The sequence below is a fragment of the Danio rerio genome, chromosome 21 (assembly GCF_052040795.2).
Source record: "Danio rerio strain M-AB ecotype USA chromosome 21, GRCz13ab, whole genome shotgun sequence".
NCBI lineage: Eukaryota > Metazoa > Chordata > Actinopteri > Cypriniformes > Danionidae > Danio > Danio rerio.
The window spans coordinates 31,336,850-31,350,022 of record NC_141041.1 but is presented as its reverse complement, the minus strand read 5'-3'; the positions used below and the strand labels follow the sequence as shown (position 1 = coordinate 31,350,022).

Here is a 13,173-nt window from a genome sequence, read left to right as displayed (position 1 = left end):
GATAAATCTCTTTGCACATCTGATTGTGAGATGGCACCCACTGCATAAGTCATAGTATTTAAATAAATGTATTTAATGGTTAAATTGACATTTGTATATAAAATACTTTATTTCATCACTAATAGTCAGTTCATTAAGTGTTCAATAACTATCACAGGGTCAGACCAAGGGTTTGAAAATCTAATGTCCAATTTATCAACCAGCAAAGCACAAAAAGTTTTGTGTTTACATTTTTGTTGAGTGTACAATATTATCTAAATCTAATGTGTGAAAATGTGACTGTATTGTGTGTCCTTCCACATTAGTTTGTGTGAGCAAAATTTGAATATGTACTGTTGACATCACTTGCATTTACACAGATTTTAGTCAAAACTAATTTAATAAGAACATTTTGCCATGTCTTGACAAATTTAAAACAACTTTTTAAAATGACATGGTAACAATATGAAAAATACAGTCTTAATATTTTGTAATTGAGATGTTTTTTTTGTGTGTGTGTGTGTGTGTGTGTGTATTCTCTTTTGATGACATGCAGGAAATACACAGCGATGTTTAGTTCTGCATATGTAATGGTTGCATGCATTGAGAAAAAAATGGTGCACCATCAAAACTGCTATGATGAAATCTTGCAAAATACCCTTTGTTGCAATCAAACAATTTCCAGAAAGGTTTACCAAAATGTTCATGTGAACGAGGAGAATTTGCAACTTATGTGTTATATTATAATCAGCATTATTTTAAATAGCAAAACTGAATAGTTACCAAGAGGTCTTGTTTTAAATTTATTCTTTTCTTAAAAAGTTGTTGTATTATTTATGTATTTGGTCCAATTTATAGTGCATGAGTTCCATACCTTTATTATTTACATTTATTTACACTGTTATCAAACTATCATATACCGTTCTAATGAATAACAACTTAATATATACACATTCACCAGCCACTGTATTAGTTTGACTCCTCATTAATTATTTGATCAGCCAATCAAATGGCAGCAACCTAATGTTTGTTTCTTTCTGTCTTGGGAATGATGAGGGTAAGTAAGAGTCTTTTATGTCACTAAATCTGCTTTTGCATTAGTAAGATTGCGAATGCTTAGTTCAGTTGTTTCGAACCTTTGAAAAGCTCAGTATCTACATCCTGATCTCATGAGGAAGTATTTTTAAGTTTTTTCAGTTTAGTGGGTAAATCATACAAATTCGTACGAGTTCAAACGTACAATTTTATAAAGGAGGCATGGCACCCAATCCCATCCCTAACCCCAACCGTCATTGGGTGATGAGCAAATCGTACTGAATTGTATGAATTAGATCGTACGAATTGAAACGAATTAGCCACTAAATCAAAATGTTACGAATTGCTGTGAGATTGTGTTGGTATCTCCCATCATCAGCAGGTATGAAAAGTCTTTAGAACATAGGTCTCAAACTCAGTTTATGGAGGGCCACAGCTCTGCACAGTTTTGTTTCAAATCTAATCAAAAACAGCTGATCCAACTAATCAAGGTGATCAAGACTACTCTGGGGACTATTAAGCAGGTGTGAGTTGGAGGTGGTTGAAGCTAAACTGTGCAGAGCTGCAGCCCTCCAGGAACTGCATTTGAGACCATTGCTCTAGATCAGTGTTTCTCAACTGGTGGGCCGCGACCTAAAAGTGGGTCGCAGAAACTTTTTCAGTGGGTTGCAGAGTTTGGTCAAAAACAACAAAAGTTTCATTTTTAACTTATTTTGCTTATACCGAGCTTTTATTTTGAAATGCGCGTGTGACAACTGTCCCGTTTCACATGTGAAATGTTATTTAATTATCACAACAAATATGTCGAAGCGCAAGTATGACCCGGAATATGTATTTATGGATGTAAGTATGGATGTAAGTATGGATTTACATTTATTAACATATAACATATATTAACAACAAAAAAGGCCTAAAACCTCAGTGTGTCATATGTAGTGAGGTGCTCTTAGAAGAGAGCATGAAGCCTTCTAAATTAAAATGAGATTTAGAAATCAAACATCCCAGTTGCAAGGACAAACTTGTGGACTATTTTCGAAGACAACACTAATAGCTGAGGGCATCACAAAAGTTCCTAACACCTTCATGTTTAAAACAAGTACAGGCACTCGGTGCATTTTACTGTGTAGTTCACGATAGCAAAAGCCAAGAAAGCCGACACAATAGCAGAAGAGCAAATAACTGGTGATTATTACAAAAATGGTCATGATTATTTTAATAATTTTACTGTTACTTGCTGATTTGTTCTGTTCAACAGGATCAGTGTTAATGTTTTATGAACAGTTCAGTTTAGTTCATATCCTTGCCCTAACCACTGTTTACAGTATTTGAGGTTTTTACTTTGCAATATTTGCAATATATGCAATATTACTTTACTTTGCAATATTTAAAAGTATGTTAACAAATAAATTCTAATTAATTATAATTGCACCCGTCAAAATGAAATGCAAAGAACACCTGCAATCCCATTGCTTTCCCATTCCACAGATCAATATCGTGCCTTAAACAGACCAGCAAACAAACTATATTCAGACACTAGTCTAAATTCTGACTGATTCAGTGTGTTTATCTGAACAAACCAACTGGTCCCAGACCCCCTAAACAGAACTATATGATCCATCGAAATCTCTTTTTTCGGAACATTCTTTCACACTTCATGGAATGCACTGTATATGAACAAATAAATATAATATCAAGAATTTTTTATTTAATCATGATTTGACATAAACATTTTCTTGTTTCTTTCACACCGATTTTTATCTTTAAAATTATATTTCCCATAAACATTTGAATTAAATCTTGGCAAACAGCAACTTCACTTGTGCCAAACAAAATCTAAATAAATAACACACTGCAATAATGACACAAACACAAATTTCTCTAAATTCTCTTTATTTGGCTTGAGGTTAAACATTGACTACTGAATGTAATAAAATCCTCTTTCTGGCGCCACTATAAAAATGACCCCCAGACTGTTTGCTTCTGTGTTTTTGTGCCTCATCTGAAGTCTTGACCAGCATGGAGTGTGGGCAGCGGTTAAAGTGGTTAATACTTGCACTGATATGTCCTCTCATTGCAGGTAGGTCTTATTTACCTAATCAAGATAAATGCATTCTGAAATATAGACCTCCTCTAATTCCAATAATCTGTTCATAGGTGCTCCATCCAGAGATAGTTCATGTCCCGAAGAAAATCTGAACATTACAGGAGGGAGTTTTACTCTTTCTAATGGCTATTCAGATGGGAGTTATCTGACATACATTTGTCCAGATGGATATTACCCATCTATTCCAACACGTCGTTGTCAGTTTGGACTTTGGACCCCAAATACCAGCACCAGAAAAAAAGCTGAGTGCAAAAGTCAGAAATAGAGCTTCACTTTGTATCATTATATCATGAATAAATGCTGGATCTATTTAATGCTTTTATTATACTCTTCTACTATGTTTGTTCATGCTTTTATCTTAGAAATCACATGTCCTAATCCTCGTGTTTTGGAGAACGGAGAGGTGGCTCCATATCAAGAGAGGTACTATATAAATGAGGTAACCACTTATTCGTGTAATCCTGATTATAAATTCCGAGGCTCGAAGGTCCGGGTTTGCCAGTCTAATGGGAAGTGGAATGGAAGCACGCCAATCTGTGAACGTGACTGTGAGTCATTATTCATTTCAGTGTGTAAAAACATCCCATCGAGCTGTGTTTAAAAAAAGTTGTACTTTTGTGTTTTAAAAAGTCTAACAGACATCTAATACCTCTAAGCATAGATTTCTTGACTAAATTAGGCAAAATTTGAGCTGTCAGACAATAAAGTTTTAAAGCAATAATCAGATAATGCTATCAAATAAATGACTAGATTTTTACAGTTATACCAAATTTAGTCTTGCTTTAACCAAGACATCTATGTTTAAACATCTGTAGATGTCTTACAGACACCTTTTAATCACAAAATTCCTTGGTGGGACATTATGTGCAACATTATTTAGTTATTTAATAAGTTGCATTTGTCGATTCAAATGTCGATCCACAAATCTTTACTTCCACTTGTGTATTTGTTTCTGTCTCACAGCTGATCACTGTCCTAATCCTGGCGTTCCCCCTGGTAGCAGTCGAACAGGCAGCATATTTAACATTGATGATGAAGTCACGTACCACTGTGATAGTCCATTGACCCTGATTGGTTCCAAAGTGCGTAAGTGTCAGGATGGTGGCCAGTGGTCAGGAACAGAGCCACAGTGCTACGGTGAGTAACTGCTACACTGAAGTTACAAAATCATATATAGACTTGTGTTCTGGGAAAAAACAAAGGACATTGAGCTTATAACACTTTTAATGTTGTGGTGTGATTACTGTACAGCTGATTTCACATACGACACTGCAGCAGAAGTAGCTAAAGCTTTCGGCAATTCTCTGAAGACAATGCTAACAGTTCAACAAGAGTCTGAAGACGGTACATTTAATCACAGATGCATTGTCACTAATAACTTTAATGCTAATAATGCTATTTTAGCATAGTCAAACACAAACGCTGTGCTCCTTCTTTCTTCAGATCACCATGGGAAGAAAATTTATTTGAATAAGGGTGGAAAACTTGATATCTACATTGCTGTGGATGTGTCTGACAGCATAAATGATTTGAAAAAAGCAAAACAAATTATTAAAACGCTCCTAGAAAAGGTAAGTTATCAAATAATTTGAGTGAACACGATTCAAGTAGTTCTTCTTTCACTTTTTTAGCACACAGCACACTTATTTAGTTTCACTTTGAAGATATCAATTAATTTAAAATTGAAAAGCACGGTTTAACATAAAAAGTTCATACTTAGAGATTTTGCTTATCTGTTTATACAATATATTGTCCACAACATAGTCAAAAGCATAAGCAAGCATTTAGCATTAGTGTCCCACAATCCACTGCATACTTGTATTATATTCTATAACAGCCACTGTTCACACTCCAGTCAACTTCCAGAGAATAAAATCATGTCCTAATGTAAATTTAGCCAATTTTCAGTGAAAAGCCTGTTCCCGATCATAAAGTGAAATAAATTGCATGTTTCTTGTGAAATCAAACTATATCAGTATGAGACAAGGATTCTGAATGTGTTCATACTTTTGGACATCATTTTTCCAACTCTAAATGTTATAACTCTTTCTCCAAAGATAAGTTATTATGAGGTTTCTCCAAGCTATGAGATCCTGATGTTTGCTACAGATGTGTATCACATAGTTAAGATGAGGGACTTCAAAACTGAAGAAGTTGCAGGAAGCCTATCTAAAGTTTTTGAGGATTTGGACAAATTTGATTTTGACAGTAAGTATAAGAATACTGTTTGCATGCCTTGAGTCTTGTCTAAAGTCTTATTGCGTACAGTGATCCACTGCCACCTAAACATTACTGCTCAGTGCGCACCAAATAACATAAACCAAAATAGAAATATGACATATGGCATAATATGCAAATCACATAATTATCATACAAGTTAATGTTTAGGACTTCACATAAAATATTTATATATGTACACACACTACCAGTCAAAACTGAGGTCATTTTTTTAAAGAAAATTATTCTGTTCAAAAAAATTATCGGCGGTTCATTCTGCTGTGGCGACCACTTGTTAATAAAGGGACCAAGCCAAAAAGAAAATGAATGAATGAATGAATGAATAATAATAATACTTAATATTAGAATGATTTCTGAAGGATCGTGTGACTCTGAAGAGTGGAATAATGAAGCTGAAAATTCATTATTAAATAAATGATAAACTACTTTGTACAGTTATTTTACAGTGCAATAACATTTCAGAATTTTAAAATTTGTTCTGTATTTTTGATTAAATAAATGCACCCTTGGTGAGCAAGAGAAGCTTATTTTAAAACATTTAAAAATCCTACTGACCCCAAACTTTTGAAAAATCCTACTGACCCCAAACTTTTGACTTTTGAAAAGTCCCAGTAGTAAGACCAACAAATAATATCTTGACTTCTAGTTGATCATTTAGAAAGGTGATCAACAACACTTTCTTTGCCATTCCAGATGACTGTATTAATAAGTTATATGAGTCATTGCAGAGATGTATGGATGAGGTCCTCCAAGCTCATGGGAGTCATACACAATATTAGTTCTTTTTCCACTGCACCATGACTTTATATTCTATACTGTACATTATTTATGTTAAGTGAAAAAACTTTTGTCCAAGCAAAGTCCGATCTTACTGTCTTAATTTAATAATTAAGAATCAGGGCAAGATCATATTTTATTTTGATATAATAAACGTAACCTAGAGGCATTTGTCTTTCATATTAGCCACTTCTGATGCCAATCGATCATCTAGAAGTCAAGTTATTATTTGTTGTTGCTAAAACTTGGATGGGTGACAAAACTTTTGTCAGGTAGTGTATTGTTAATGTTGCTGGAAAATAGTTCACACCTGAGGAGTAAAAGCCACTGCATTAGGTGTTTATTATTTTCTAATAATTCAGCCACCCATTGTCAATTATTCATTACATTTGATTTTGATGGCCAATCATGACAACTTGATGCACACCAAAGGTATGTCTCGAAATAAAACATCTGATCATTGTCAGGTGTGGTATTGTAATATAAGTGACTCTGAAACATTGAAATATTGGAAAATAATGCACACGCAAAATGTAAACACCCACTTAAGTATGCAATATGTACTAATAATTCAATTGCTCATTGTTAATTATTTCTTTCATAAATGTTGTAGTTTCAGTTTATTTACTTCTTCAAAAAAAGTTTTATTTATTTCATTTTAATTTTTAAAATTCTGTTTATTTCTTTTTTCCAACAGTAAAATTGGATCAAAAAAGCAGTAATATTGCCAAACTTTATCAGACCATTTTAGACAGCATGTCTAACGAGCAAATCAGGAATAAAGAAGACTTTCTTCAGACCAAACACGTTGTCATTGTGTTTACTGATGGTAATGACTTTGTACTTGCATATAATCAACACCAATCAGACCTTTCCTTTTCTGTTGTATATATTGTTTAAAAACTCCATGCCATTAATTAAAGAGTTTGATCAGAACGACTAATTGAATACATAAACAAAACCTCTAGTGTATTAAAAACATTACATATTAGAACTGAGATAACTGATCTGTCATTGACTTCTTTTTACTTTATAGGCCAAGCTAACATGGGAGGGAATCCCAAACCTAAAGTGGACCTAATAAGGAATCTTGTCTTAAAAAATGATGCAAATCGAGAGAATAAACTTGGTGAGCAAGTACATTTATAAGTGTATATTATATATTTCATAAAGATAACAATGTGTCCTGTCTTGTCAGATCTTTATGTATTTGGAGTTGGAAAGGATGTAAGGACAGAAGACCTGAATGGCTTAGTGTCAGAGAAGGAGAATGAAAGACATTTCTTTAAACTTCAAGACTTGGACGAGGTGCAGAAGACGTTTGACAGCATGCTTGGTAATAAATTCATAATTTAACCAGATTTCTGTAAATAATTCTACCAATGATAGAAAACAAAGTCCCAAACATATTATAGCCTTTGATGCAGATTCTTTGTTTTACAAATGCCCAGCAAATCCCATGTTGTAGGGTAAACTTTGTGAATAATTGCAACAGAGAAATCCTGGGAGATTTCTGTAGACTTAAGGCATTTAATGCTGTTCAGCCTTATAATCTTAAAATGTGATCAAAATCATATGTTTAGTCATCTAGACATTACAATACTCTACTGTGTTTCCTAACCCTGTTCCTGGAGGCACATTAACAGTACACATTTTCAACTTTTTACTAATCAAAGACAACAAAACAACTCATCAGAACAAAAGAAGAGACTCCAAAACCTGAAGTCAATGGGTCAGATAAGGGAGACGTCTAAAATATGTACTGTTGGTGTGCCTCCAGGAACAGGGTTGGGAAACACTGCTCTACGTTATGCAAGAGAATTACTAGTCCTAAATTGACATTTGTGAGCTGTTTCCTTTGTTCTGATGGTCAGCTACAGATGTAAAGTTATGGCAGAAGAAAATAGTTCCTCAGTCAAAAGGGTTTTGAGACTCTTCATACTTGATTTTATTTTTTATATACACGATTATGCTGTCAAACTGTTATTTAAATGCAATTGTAGCACTGCGATATGGCTGTATATTGGCACTGCCATATTGCAATGCCACTTATATACAGTTGAATTCAGAATTATTAGCCCCCCTGAATTATAAGCCCCCCTGTTTATTTTTCCCCCAAATTTTGTTTAAAAGAGAGAAGTTTTTTTTCAACACGTTTCTAAACATAATAATTTTAAAAACTCATTTCCAATAACTGATTTATTTTATCTTTGCCATGATGACAGTTAATAATATTTGACTAGATATTTTTCAAAACACTTCAATACAGCTTTTAGTGTCACTTAAAGGCTTAACTAGGGTATTTAGGTTAACTAGACAGGGTAATTGGGCAAGTTATTGCATAATGATGGTTTGTTCTGTAGACTATCAAAAACAAATACAGCTGAAAGGGGCAAATAATTTTGTATGTAAAATGTTTTTCACAACATAAAAAACTGCTTTTGTTCTAGCCGAAATAAACAAGTAAGACTTTCTTCAGAAAAAAAAAAAAAAAAAATATATATATATATATATATATATATATATATATATATATATATATATATATATATATATATATATATATATACAGTATATATATATATATATATATATATCATCAGACATACTGTGAAAATATCCTTGCTCTGTTAAACATCATTTGGAAAATATTTTAAAAAGAAAAAAATTCAAAGGGGGGCTTATAATTCTGACTTAAACTGTATATCGATATTGCTCATATACAGTATATGAGCTCATGACAATTTCTCACACACTTCTTTCATCCTTGATTTGTTTCAGATGAATGATCAGTGAGTGGCGTGACCTTATGGAGGCCAGGCATGAGTACTGGAATGTTTTGTTCATCTTCTGTTCCTATTTTTAACATTAGTTGTGTCACATTGTAAACAAAAAGTGTTTACATATTACAAGATGTGTTTACAATGAATGACGGTGAATATAAAAATATTTTTCTGTTTTGACTCAAATTTTTAAAACTTTTTATCATATATTCCTACAGGTGATTTTAAAAATAACAATAACAACTTGTTAATTTCACATTCTGATTCTTTTTTCTATAGTCTCATTCATTCATTCATTTTCTTTTCGGCTTAGTCCCTTTATTAATCTGGGGTCGCCACAGCGGAATGAACCGCCAACTTATACAGCATATGTTTTTACACACTGGATGCCCTTTCAGCTGCAACCCTAGGAAACATCCATACACACTCATACACTACTGACAACTTAGCTTACCCAATTCACGTGTACTGCATGTCTTTGGACTGTGGTGGAAGCCAGAGCAGCCGGAGGAAACCGGAGCAGCCAGAGGAAACCCACGTGAACACAGGGAGAACATGCAAACTTCACACACAAACGCCAGTTGAGCTGAGGATCGAACCAGCGACCCAGCGACCTTCTTTATGTGAGGTAACAGCACTACCTACTGCGCCACTGCGTTGCCAATTTAGCAAATTTTAAATACTATTTAAAATTAGCTGCAATTTTATGTTTAGTTTTAGTTGTTTGATTATGAATGTGTTATTAGGAACCGAGCACCTACGGTGCATAGGCCCTATTGAAATTGCTCCTTATTATTATTCTTCCGCTTCTTCCATAGAATGAATCGCGATTTTGAGAGTTTAAACATGCCCGAAAACTGGCTAAATTTTACATTTGTTATAGATTTCAGAAGTGGGCGTGTCAAAATGACTCGACAGCGCCACCTATGCACTTTCGACAGACCGGCGACCGAACTACGATTTACACACACGCACGAAAATTGGCAAACACGTCAAACATGCCTATACCTACAAAAAAGTTTACTGGTGCGAAGTCTCAAACCCAACAGGAAGGCCTTTGTGATTTTAAATTGCGAAGATCTAGAGTTTTCATTGGAGAGCGTGTCTGCGGCGGCCTCGCAAACTTTGACGATTTCCCACGAAACCGGAAGTTGTTGTAATTCAGGAATGCATTGTCAGATCTGCCTCAAAATTCACACGTTTAATAAGAGTTCTGACCTAAACATGTTTACATGCGGATATCCAGATACAGTTATAGCGCCTCCTGCTGGTAACAGGAAATGACGTTTTACAGTTTCGTCATGGAACAGAAAGTGCAAATAACTCAACCACACAATGTCCGATCTGCCTGATACTTCACATGGTTGATAAAATTCCTCTTCTGAACACATCTACATGCCAATATTGAGTCACAGTCATAGCGCCATCTCTTAACAGAAGGTAGTTTGGCTTATAACTGAACCACACAATATCTTACCAGCCTGAAAATTCACATGTTCAATAAGATTCCTCCCCTGAAGACATCTACATGCCAACAATGAGTCACAGTCATAGCGCCACCTGCTGATAGAAGGAAGTTTAGCTTATAACTCAGCCACAGAATGTCTGACTTGTCTGAAACTTCACATTGTTAGCAAAATTCATCTCTTGAAGACCTTTACATGCCAATATCTAGTCACAGTCAAAGCGCCACCTGCTGACAGGAGGAAGTTTGGCTTATAACTCAACCACACAATGTCTGACCTGCCTTAAAATTCACATGTTCGATAAGAATCCTCTCCTGAAGACGTCTACATGCCAATATTGAGTCACAGTCATAGCGCCACCTGCTGACAGGAGGAAGTTTTGCGTAAATCTGTGATTTTTTTCAGTTTTTTTTCAGCTTAAATTAATATTGTTCGCTGTTCTCTGTCATCCTGAGGCCACTGTGTGGCAGTGAGCCTGGGTGCAAAGTCCCTTTCATCGCTGCTTGCAGCTTTAATTATTATTATTATTATTATTATTTTAATTATATTTAGTTTTTATATATTGAGTTTCATTCATTCATTTTCTTTCATGGACCGCCCTCTAATCATCAGGGGTCGCCACAGCGAAATATACTTATCCAGGACATGTTTTACACACCGGATGCCTATCCAGCTGCAACCCCGCATTGGTCACATCCAAACACAGTCATCCACACACATACACTACAGCCAATTGTGTGAACTCAATTTATCTACATCACATGACCTTGGACTGTGGGATTCAGAGCACCCAGAGGAAACCCATGCGAACACGGGAGAGCATGCAAACTCCCGACAGAAATGTTAACATGACAGTAACAGTGCAAACCACTGAGCCACCATGTCGATCTATAATGGTTTCAGCTCTAGTAATTCTAGTTGGACAGCATTATCAGAACAGGTCCAGTGTTGACCAAAGTAAAGATTAGTAATAAAAGATTAGCTTAGTGATAAAGGTAAAATAATAATTTTAACAGATGCTGAACCCAAAACCACACAAATGCAACTAAACTTTATAAGCTAAACTTTATGAGAAAATATGCATCTTGTATTCCATGTTATTTGCACTAAGTCATTGATACCAATTTGTGGTGTTCAGACATCAAACCAATTATTTATTAGTTTAACAACAGTGTCAAATAAGAACCTAGAATTGTATTTTCATTTAGTTTGCGGAGTTTAGTTTAGCAAATGTTTTGGGTGTACTGAGAAATTGAGAAAGATCAGATAAGTTACTCGTAAATTTGTCTTTAGTGGACAAAATTATGGTTCTGTTAACTGTTTCAGTCGCCTAACTTACTGGTAATATGTTTACAGGAAAGGATATTTACAGGAAATGAATACTCACACTCAGCACCATTGATCACATCACTTTTTTAGGAGAACAAGCCTAGATATAATTATGTATTTAGTACTCTAATACATATCTGTTATCAACTATAATTCTCTGTAGCTTGTGTTTCACTGTTGTTGTTGTTCTTTATTAAACTGTCAAACTGCATAAAGAGCTTGATGTAAGACATGAGTACATTGATCCTCTAGTCGGCTGTGATTTCTAAAGGGAAAGTTGTATGAAGATATGCATTCACAGTTTTATCATTTTTGAATCTATGATTTTTTTGGCAGTGCGGTGGCGCAGTGGGTAGCGCTGTCGCCTCACAGCAAGAAGGTCGCTGGTTCGAGCCACGGCTGGGTCAGTTGACATTTCTGTGTGGAGTTTGCATGTTCTCCCCGTGTTTGTGTGGGGTTCTTCCGGGAGCTCCGGTTTCCCCCACAAGTCCCAAGACATGTGGTATAGGTAAATTGGGTAAGCTAAATTAGCCGTCGTGAGTGTATGGGTGTTTTCCAGTGATGGGTTGCAGCTGGAAGGGCATCTGCTGCGTAAAACATGTGCTGGTGGTTCATTCCGCTGTGGCGACCCCAGAATAATAAAGAGATTAAGCTGAAAAGAAAATGAATGAATACATGAATACATGTTTTGGTTTGTCATAATTTTTCAGTTTATAATTTTTGTTTGCGTATGCCAATTTCAGCATTCTGCCATATGTTCACTTTAAAAAACAATTTCTGAAAAGTTTTATAAATGAGACCCCAGGTCCTGACAAGCTACAGAGCAGAGCAGAGCAGTGCTCATTAATATGCATGACTATCCAAATATAGTCAAAATGGTGCTTGTCATTCAAGGGATATTTTCTGGGGTAATAAACAAGGATACTATTTCTTGAGATTTTTCTAACTAATAGGCCACATTTCTACTATGTTGATATGGGAGAACAATTTAACATATTGAATCAATGAAGTAAATAGGACCTTTAAATTAAAATAAAGTGTTAGTATCATTATGTTAGTCTTAAAGATATCTATAAGCAAGTGTGTTCCAAAACAGTGACAAAATTCATATTTAGAAGATTTGAACAGCATAGGCTCATTCTGAAAATGTAGCCATACATACAGTTTAAGTCAGAATTATTAGCCCCCTTGTTTTTCCCCAATTTCTGTTTAATGGAGAGAAGGTTTTTTCAACACATTTCTAAACATAATAGTTTTAATTACTCATTTCTAATAACTGACTCCTTTTATCTTTGCCATGATGACAGTAGATAACATTTGACTAGATATTTTTCAAGACACTTCTATACAGCTTGAAGTGACATTTAAAGGCTTAAATAGGTTAATTAGGTTAACTAGGCAGGTTAGGGTAATTAGGCAAGCTATATAACGATGGTTTGTTCTGTAGACTATCAAAAAAAAT

General features: G+C 34.8%; 1 protein-coding gene across 3 annotated transcripts; it reads left to right on the top strand.

Moving 5' to 3' along the window:
• The first annotated feature begins 2,996 nt into the window (after positions 1-2,996).
• On the top strand, positions 2,997-9,096 carry bfb (complement component bfb). 3 transcript variants are annotated; one of them, NM_131241.1, is given in 12 exon segments: positions 3,014-3,091; positions 3,169-3,372; positions 3,481-3,666; positions 4,082-4,255; positions 4,370-4,462; positions 4,562-4,689; positions 5,176-5,326; positions 6,831-6,962; positions 7,170-7,262; positions 7,332-7,465; positions 7,467-7,469; positions 8,915-9,096. In NM_131241.1, coding segments are annotated over 12 exon segments (1,374 nt in total). In that variant the 5' UTR covers positions 3,014-3,030; the 3' UTR covers positions 8,930-9,096.
• The last annotated feature ends 4,077 nt before the right edge of the window (positions 9,097-13,173 follow it).